The sequence below is a fragment of the Myotis yumanensis genome, unplaced genomic scaffold (genome assembly GCF_028538775.1).
Source record: "Myotis yumanensis isolate MYYU_CA2020_CCGP unplaced genomic scaffold, mMyoYum1.0.hap1 SCAF_15, whole genome shotgun sequence".
NCBI classification, from domain to species: domain Eukaryota; kingdom Metazoa; phylum Chordata; class Mammalia; order Chiroptera; family Vespertilionidae; genus Myotis; species Myotis yumanensis.
The window spans coordinates 43,575,087-43,584,757 of NW_027223766.1; the positions used below are offsets into that span (position 1 = coordinate 43,575,087).

The 9,671-nt window shown below is 47.7% G+C and overlaps 1 protein-coding gene across 1 annotated transcript in view; it reads left to right on the forward strand.

The window, feature by feature from the left end:
- The window catches only part of NIPAL2 (NIPA like domain containing 2), a 61,399-nt gene extending 54,602 nt beyond the window's left edge, over window positions 1–6,797 (forward strand). Inside the window, exons 10-11 of the mRNA XM_070392059.1 lie at window positions 1,669–1,763; window positions 3,974–6,797. Coding sequence (XP_070248160.1) covers window positions 1,669–1,763; window positions 3,974–4,086 — 208 coding nt within the window. The 3' untranslated portion in view covers window positions 4,087–6,797. The remainder of the gene's footprint in view (window positions 1–1,668; window positions 1,764–3,973) is intronic.
- Window positions 6,798–9,671: the final 2,874 nt, after the last annotated feature.

Below are 9,671 nucleotides of genomic sequence, written 5' to 3' on the forward strand. Positions count from 1 at the left end.
CACCAGCATTTGTCATTTGTTGATGATAGCCATTCTGACAGGTGTGAGATGGTACCTCATTGTCGTTTTGATTTGCATCTCTCGGATAATTAGTGACTTTGAGCATGTTTTCATATGTCTCTTGGCCTTCTGTATATTGTCTTTCGAAAAGTATCTATTTAGGTCCGTTGCCCATTTTTGGATTGGGTTGTTTATCTTCCTTTTGTTAAGTTGTATGAGTTCCCTGTAAATGTTGGAGATTAAACCCTTATCGGAGATAACTTCGGCAAATATGTTCTCCCATGCAGTGGCTTTCTTGTTGTTTTGTTGATGGTTTCTTTTGCTGTGCAGAAGCTTTTTGTTTTGATGTAGTCCATTTGTTTATTTTCTCTTTAGTTTCCATTGCCCTAGGAGCTGTATTGGTGAAGATAATGCTTCGGCATATGTCTGAGATTTTGCTGCCTGTGGATTCCTCTAAGATTTTTATGGTTTGCCCTCTTACGTTTAAGTCCTTTATCCATTTTTTAAAATATATTTTATTGATTTTTTACAGAGGAAGGGAGAGGGATAGAGAGTTAGAAACATCGATGAGAGAGAAACATCGATCAGCTGCCTCCTGCACACTCCCTACTGGGGATGTGCCCGCAACCAAGGTACATGCCCTTGACCGGAATCAAACCTAGGACCCTTCAGTCCACAGGCTGATGCTCTATCCACTTAGCCAAACTGGTCAGGGCTCTTTACCCATTTTTGAGTTTATTTTTGAGTATGGTGTAAGTTGGTGGTCTAGTTTCATTTGTATCTGTCCAATTTTCCCAACACCATTTATTGAAGGGACTGTCTTGACTCCATTGTATGCTCTCGCCTCCTTTGTCAAATATTAATTGAGCATAGTGGTTTGGGTCGATTTCTGGGTTCTCTATTCTATTCCATTGGTCTATATGTCTGTTCTTGTGCCAGTACCTTTGTAATACAGCTTGATATCTGATATTGAGATCCCTCCTACTTTGTTGTTCTTTCTCAGGATTGCTGCAGCTATTTGGGGTCTGTTTTTTTTCTTTATTCCAGATGAATTTTTGGAGAGTTCGTTCTAGGTCTGTGAAATATGCCGTTGGTATTTTAATGGGGAGTGCATTGGATCTATAGATTGCTTTGGGTAGTATGGACATTTTATCTGGTAATCTGCATGGCCGTTGTAATGCAAACTGGAGCCCAGACTACTCTCAGCATAGAAAACCATCTATCTTGAAAATCCAATTTCATAAGATATTTGGGCAAGGCTAAACTTCTGAGATCTGGAAACTGTGACTATTCTTATGGCCAAGGACAACTAAATTTCTTAGAAAATTAAAGAATAAATTATTTTTTTTTTTGCTCGTTTTGCATGCCAGTAATGGGTCTGGGCAAGCATGGATAGAAAATGAGACTTAATGTCTACCCAAAGGGTTTAGAGCCTGAATTAGCCTCCAGATGGTAAAAAGCTGGGGCGGAGATGTCTTGGAAGCTCTCCAGGGCTTGGTTCTGAGGACAAATATTATTGGCTGCAGCAATTAAGACAAGTTTTAGGCAGCTTACCATGGGAAACAGGAAGAGCAAAACCAGTGGAATGTATGCCACCATGTGGAATACGGGGCTGTTATTTAATGCCATGCGTTGTCTCAGCATTCTGTACTCATGTTATTCTTACAGGTGTTTTCTGTCATTCCTGGGTGTGTTGTTGGTCACAAGAAACCGAGAGAAGGAACATCTGCCACAGTCTTACATTGATTTGGGGAATATTCCCGGTAAAACTATATTCTTTCATTTATAAGAGAAAATGTTATCCTCTTAAATTCAGAGAAAACATAATTATTTTCAAAACATAACCACTTAATGATAATACCAGAGGTGATGTTTTAACTGTGCTAATACTCATCTATTTGAATGTCAGGTTTGCACAGAACACGGGCTCTGACCCTGTTCTCTTGATTTGGGTGATATGGCAGATTTCCTCTGTGACTTTCCTTAAATTGGAAAAGGGGCCCTGGCCGGTTTGGCTCAGTGGATAGAGCGTCAGCCTGCGGACTGAAGGGTCCCAGGTTCCATTCTGGTCAAGGGCATGTACCTTGGTTGCGGGCACATTCCCAGTGGGGGGCGTGCAGGAGGCAGCTGATCGATGTTTCTCTCGCATCGATGTTTCTAACTCTCTATTCCTCTCCCTTCCTCTCTGTAAAAAATCAATAAGATATATTTTTTTAAAAAAATTGGAAAAGGGGAGGAGAGGAACAGGGAAGGGCTCCTAGCAGCCGCCCCGGTGCTCGGAGGGCCTTTGAGGGACAGTGAAAGGCAGAGGCCAGGCTGCTAAGGAACATCGTCCCTGGGGAAGGCGGCCTGTGCACTGTGAGGCCAAGAGTAACGTTCTCCCCGGACACCTGAACACAAGTAGCTTCTTCCCCTACTCCCCTCATTCATCCTGGGCCCTTTGACATGCCTCATCCTTCCAGGCAGTTCCCTACTTCCACTGAGAATCCCTCGCTTTAGTCATGCAGACCACAGAAGCAATGTCCAGAACAAAGGAAACACTCCCCTGTGTCCTCCCCTCCATCCTCAACAGTCTCCAGCTTTGCTAGGGTTCAGGGCAGTGACGGCGAACCTTTTGAGCTCGGCGTGTCAGCATTAACTCTGGTGCCGTGTCACATATAGAAATTTTTTTGATCTTTGCAACCATAGTAAAACAAAGACTTATATTTTTGATATTTATTTTATATATTTAAATGCCATTTAACAAAGAAAAATCAACCAAAAAAATGAGTTCGCGTGTCAGAGGTTCGCCATCACTGGTTTAGGGTGACCTATGGGTTCCTAGACAGGGGTCGTGGTGTCCTCACAGGTCCCTCCACCATCCTGTTAGGACCAAGCCTTTGAAGCACAAACCATTAATGCCTCGTCCGCACAACTGAGAAAACGTGGCCCCGTGAATTCTGTGCTCTGTTTCCCACGTGAGCCATCTGATCGGCTAAGGGCGTTCAGTGCAAGAATTAAGAACTGGCGTTCGTGGCAAGGTGTGCATTAGGGCGGTGACCTGTATGGTTAGAGGTTTGGTAGGAAGGGAAGCTCACTTATTTCCAACTCTTTTTCATTTCACAAAGCCCCGTGCATAGGATCAGTGGCCTTTAGAAGCCACTCTGAAAGGCTGCCTTTCTGTGTAGTCATGTGCGTTAGGCTCAACATAAAAGGAGACAGGGCTCCGGGGAGAAAGCTCTGGAGATGAGGGAATGCAATGTGTTAACCTCCCGGCCGACCCGGGCTGGTCTCCGTGCCCAGCGTGGCAGCCCCTGCGGGCGGAGAGACTGCCCTTTCCCTTGGGCAGTGCTGACCACATCACGAGGGGCATGCAGTGCCCAGGGCCTTTCCTCCGCTGGCGTTTTCCTCTTCTGTTTAGAGCAGTGGTTCTCAACCTTGGCTGCACAGTAGAATCACCTGGGGTGCCGTAACCGGTTTGGTTCAGTGGATAGAGCATCGGCCTGCGGACTGAAAGGTCCCAGGTTCGATTCTGGTCAAGGGCATGTACCTTGGTTGCGGGCGCATCCCCAGTGGGAGGTGTGCAGGAGGCAGCTGATCGATGTTTCTCTCTCATCTATGTTTCTAGCTCTCCCTCTCCCTTCCTCTCTGTAAAAAAATCAATAAAATATATTATTTTTTAAAAAATAATCACCTGGGAATCTTTTTAAAATCCTGATTTCTGGGCCTCATCCTCTGGAAATTCTGTTTCTTTGTTACTAATGTTGTGGCCCCACCCCATAACAAAGAAACAGAATTTCCAGAGGATGAGGCCCAGAAATCAGGATTTTAAAAAGATTCCCAGGCGATTCTAATGTGCAGCCAAGGTTGAGAACCACTGGTTTAGAGGGTGACCCCCTAGTATAAAAAGGGGGAATGTGGCCCAGATAGAGGAGAAATTACTAAGACTTCGCGAAGAGCTCGAACGATCTCTGTGTGATTGTTATCTCCGCAGGGAAACAGACGCTGGATAAAATACAACCAGATTCAAACGGTTTATCCTGTGGAACTTTGCCTGATGGAAGTGACTCAACAAAGAGCCAAAGTGGAGAGAAGAAAGAGGTCTGAAGTGCCGAGAGCGATGGCTGTGGGCCTGTTACTCGATCCCACCTTCTTAAAAAGCTGCACATGTTCCATTTGTGTCAGCAGCTATTTATCGCTGACATGTGCTCGCGTGCGTTCCAGTTCTCTGCCCACCTCCATCCCCTGGACACGCGGGCCCCCTGCGCTCTGACAGTCTAATGTTCGCATGGAATGTAACCTGAAGTGCCCCCCACCCCCGGGGCTTCTCCCTCGCGAGCCTCTGACCGCCTGGACCTTGATGAGAGCCTGGCTGCCCGAGCAGAACTGCCACGCAGAAACGTGCCCGCGATCTGGCCGCTGCTCCCAGCGTCCGGGAGTGCCAGCTGCTTTGCTTTAAAGAGACGCTTTCCCCGCAGCCTGACTCCGGGAACACAGGTTTGAGAGCAGTCACTTTTTGAAATCTTTTCTTAGACACCCCATAAAGGTCTCACCTTTCTGTTCCTAAATAAGAACAAGGAGTCATCTTTTCTGAAAACCAGCCCTACTGTGCCCCTCCTTTAAACATGAAGGGTGCCTCTAAGTTCGAATTTACAAGTGGCATTCTGAGATGGGACAGACCAAAACTAAAGACCTTGCCGGCTTCTTAAGCAAGGAAAAAAAAAAAAAAACACCTAAGAACTAGGACCAGTTTTTTAAATAACAATACAGAACGGTGACGTTTCCCTCGGCTATTAAGATCCTATTACACGTGAATTGAAACAGAAGGAAAAACTTCATATTCTATGCCTTCATTTGGCTTAGCTGTTATAATTTATCATGTGGGTTTATATGTTGTAACTCTTAACACGTCTCAAAAAAAATCATATTTAAATTCCTGGTGATATTCGCACTAACACGGCGTTTCTCCCCTACATCATTATTTCAAGCTTTATAAATTCGCCCGGGTAAAAGGAACAGTTACAGAACGGGGTCCCAGCCATTTAAACCCTAGACAAAGCACACAGCCAGGGGGTCCATCTGAGTCTCAAGAGGACCCCTGGAGGGCTTTTCTGTTGCAACTAATCACAAATCAACTAAGATCACATACACAGGTAGCGTCCATCATCAGTTACTTATGAATCTACCTAACATTTAAACGAGGAGAAAAGCGTTAGCCTTCATTGTAACCAACATCAAAGAAGAAGCCCTATCCTTCCAGACATTTCAGAACCTTCAGGTCACCTCTGACATGTCAGGACAGCGAGGTTCCAGCCCCTTGTCTTGCCTTTGTCAGCTTGGTTCACGCAGCCCTATGGAGACCGGCTTTCATGGCTGCAGGTCTTTGATCTGTGTTCTTGGTCAGACGCTGCACTCCTGACCAGACCAACCAAACCTGGCCACAAAGGCAAGACTCAAATCTATCGCCAACATGTGCATAATAACCCAGAGCACAGGCCTGGCTGCTGAACTCCTGCCATTATGGAAAGTGCCCTGTTAATTCAAATAAAACAGTCGTAATTTTATGGCATGTTTTACTGAATTGGTCCAGCATGTTGGCACTGGGAGGCTCGGCTCGGAAATGTGTCTGGTGTCTTAACCTACAGACTTCTGGTGACTCTTAAAACTGGTTCAAAGATGGGGAAAACTATTAGACTAAAGAGTTCTACCTGAAGTAGGACTGAAATTATAGCTACAGCACTTGATTTTGAGAATTGTAGAATTTTGCACAGAGACACGAGCATAATACCAATACTTTAAAGATCAACATTTGCATCTTTTTTAAAGTTTTGAGAAATGACATTGACTTGCGTGTGTGTGTGTATATATATGTATGTATATATATATATACACATATATATATACACACACATACATACACATGCAATGGAGCAATGCTCTAGAAGTCCAGGTAACATATAAACTATATTCAGGTCTAATTTTACTCTCCATATTGCTGCCACAAAATAAGGTGAATGAGAATATTAGTTGTGCCGGCTTGCAAAGATGTTTTAAAATCACACAGTGCCTGACAACAACCAAAGCCAACCCAGGCCTTCTTTTGGCATCGTGAGTCGGGGACTTTTAGCCAACATTTGACTCATCTGACTATTTGTCTAGACCAGGGGTCTGCTCACTTTTCCTTTAGAGACCCAGAGAGATGATGTTTTGGGTGCGCTGGCCATACAGTGTCGCAACTGCTCCACTCGGCGGTTGCAGCATGGACGCAGCCACAGACAATACGGAAACGAATGAGCGTGGCTGTGTGCCTGTGAAACCTTATTTCCACAAGCAGATGGCCGGTCCTCGGGCTGGAGTTAGCCAACCCCTGGCCTAGACTCCTCTGCCGCTGCTCTACAGCTTTTTTCTCGTTTCTTGGGCACCCGGGAGCTCAAAAGAGCACCATTTCATGGCTCATGACAAGCTAATACTAGGGGAGTGCAGAACCATGTCTCTATATTTACATCAGGATCTTCTTGCTTATATACACAAGATCCAAATGGTAGCTGTGAGGTCATTACTGGTGCTGAAGTTTCTCTCTTACAGGCCGCGGTTCTTTTGTGTGTGTGTACCACCACCTCTATTGGAAAAGTCTCCCCAACCCCACTCTCCAACTTGCTAACAGCGTCAGAAATGACTGGTAGTTACCTGTCCTGTGGCAGAGTGAAGCAGAAGCCTTTACCACCTGGTTGTTTTCGGTCTAAATGTCTGCCCTGTACTGCTTTCGCTACCTTGAATCGCTTGAAAAAACACACAATAAAAAACTTCTCAGGCAATGACTCAGAAGGTGCTTTTCAACCCCCATCCCACCCCCTTACACACACACACTCCTGGAGATCCTATTTCATGGCAGGGAAAGAAAGGGAAAGAAACAGATCTCGTAGATTAGTACAATTTAGTGCTTTTGAAGAGTCATGGTGATAATGTGCACGCTTTGCTCCAAAAGAAGCAGGTGCAACAGTGGACATGACTCAGTGGATGGAAACAGTGAGCCAAATGCCTGAAGCCGAGAACCCCGCTCTGTGCTTCCCGCTTCCAAGCGCACAGCTCAGCCCCACCGACAGCGGCTCGGTGCTTGCCAGTTCCATAGTGACCGTCTGCACATCGATGTGGCCGTTACCAAAACCAACTTTCCCAACAGCCTTCCAGACCGCTTCCCTTAAGCCCTGTGGCTGGTTCGAGAGGCAGCCCTTGAACTGGGCAGCCGACTGCAAACCTGATCCATGTGTCTGGCACCGGCGGAAACGAGTGCTTTAGTGAGGTTGCTAGATAAACACACACTTTTTTGAGCTTTGAGGGCCACGATCTCAGAGCTGAACCTAACCGGACGGTGTGGGGAATTTAGAATTGTTACAGTCGTCAATCGTCTGGCTCTGGTGGTCAGCTTGAAGCAAAAATAAAGTTAAATTCCACACATAAACAGTCTCCACGCAAATATAGACCTTCCCGGGCTATTAAACCTTGTGTTTTAGCAATTGTGGTAAACGAAGGGAAGAGCCTTCCCATCCAGGAATTCTTGAATCCATCCCCCTTCTCACCAGCCTCGGGGTCCCCCACAGCAGGCTGTCCTGTGCCAGCAGAGAAAATCAGTTACAGGGCGAGTGGCCTGTCCAAGGAAACATTCCTTGTTGCTAGAAAGGCGGGAACTCCTCCTCCCGTGCTGGTCCTCACTGCGAGTTAATGAGTCCCAACCACCATGTCGAAGAGGAACATCAGTTCCAACATCCAATATCCATGCTTCGGGGTCCCCCCGCCGGGGCCAGCTGCTGCTGGGAGGTTCATGGCGCTCCAGGCGGAGGCGAGATCGCCTCCGAGCTCTAGGAAAGCAACTCCTCCCCGGGCGCTGGCAAGTGCGGAACCGAGAGGGAGCCCAGCTGTTCCCGGGGGACCGGCCTGCATGGACCGAAGCCACTTTGTGCATTTGAGCTGCTGCTCTCCAGACGCGCGCTAATCCTCCAGCGCCCGCGCACCCCGCTTTGGGAGCCCTTTCCTTCATGGTTCTAATTTGAAAACCAACCTCAGAAATGTGCTGAGGTTTGGGCTCCCCTCCTTCCCTCCAAAGCACCTCACCTAAACCCTCCAAGCACCAGACACGAACAAGGAAATGAATCAGCCCAAGGACTCTTGGTCCAGGGACGCGCAGCTGGCGTGATCTGCCTGGTTATAGACCACTCACCCGGTTACCCCATGCCTCCGGCTGAGCACGGGTTCATTCATTCGCTCAAGCATCACTGATCGCGTGGAGTTATTAGGAATCTAAAAAGGAATGAGAATTGAAGACCAGCTCTTTGGGAGCTTACCGTCTGGCCAGAGAAACCGCGGCTTCTTCTACGGAGCCCTCGCTACGTGCCAGGCGGCGTGCCGAGTCGTTTAGCTGTGCCACTCACTTAATCCAGACAGTTTCTCTATCGGGAGAAGGGTCCCTTCCTTGCAGATTTAAAAACCGGGGCAAAGGCAAGAAGGGCACCTATGGTACAATATGTAAGAAAGCTCAGCCTGCAGTCACAGGCCCCGGAGAGTGGCCCCTCGCTGCCTCCTGGCCCTGGCAGGGGAGTTCATCCAGCTGGCAAGTGGCAGAGCTGGGATCTGAACCCAGAACTGCTAACTCTGTAACCCACACTCCTACTACGAGTCCCAACAGATCGGCACTGCACCGTAGAAGCACAAGGATGCTTATGTGACTGGAGTAAGGGCATGGAAGCCCACAGGGGAGAGAGGTCACTTCTGGCTGGGGGCCGCCTTCGAGGGAATTGGGGATTATAGTGAATTAAATGTTGCCCCCCCCCCGTGGAGATATGTCCACTGCTGAATCCCCAGAACCTATAATATGACTTTATTTGGAAAAGGGGGCTTTCCAGATGTAACTGAGTTAGGGGTCTTGAGATAGCTAGTATCCTGGGTTATCTGAGTGACTCCTAAACTCATCGATGAGTGTCCTTATAAGAGACAGAAGAGGAAACAGAGGAGAAAGCCACATGAGATGAGTCATGAAGGCACAAGCCGCAGGATGCCTGCAGCCATCAGAACTGGAGCGGGAGGGATGAGCCTCCCTTAGAGCCTTTGGAGGGGCCAACCCCGCCGACCCCTAATGTCCACTCTGTCGTCTAGAACGGAGGGAGATTTCTGCGGGTTTAAGGCAGCAGGTTTGTAGCGCTTCGCCGCAGCAGGAGTACAGGTTGAGCTGGTCTCGGAAGCCCAGGTAGAACTTGGACATGGGAGGAAGCCCAGGAGAGAAAGAGGAACTTCGCAGCCCGAAATAAACTCAGGGAGAGTCTGTATCCATGTCGAAAGAGAAAGATGCTGCTAGGACGAGGAGGGCGGCTGCAAGGCCCTCGGTGGCCAGCTCTGATCGAGACTCCGGAGTCTGGGCTGGGATTGGGGAGGCAAATGGTGGCATGACTTCACTTTGGGGTGGGAATGGGGGCCGAGGACACAATCCATGTCTTTTCCAAAACTCACCCGTCAGAATCTAATGACATTTGCCTTCTATCTTTCTGAGTCATTCACTATCGATATTAGGTGGTGTAATAAACGTTCAGCAAATCATGGCTGAGTTCAAGTTCTGCGTTTCTGGCCCATCACTTCCTACCAGAAACATCCCACCTGGGCCACAGGCTGGGCAGTGACCACTGAGACGGCCAGGCAGAAAGCTC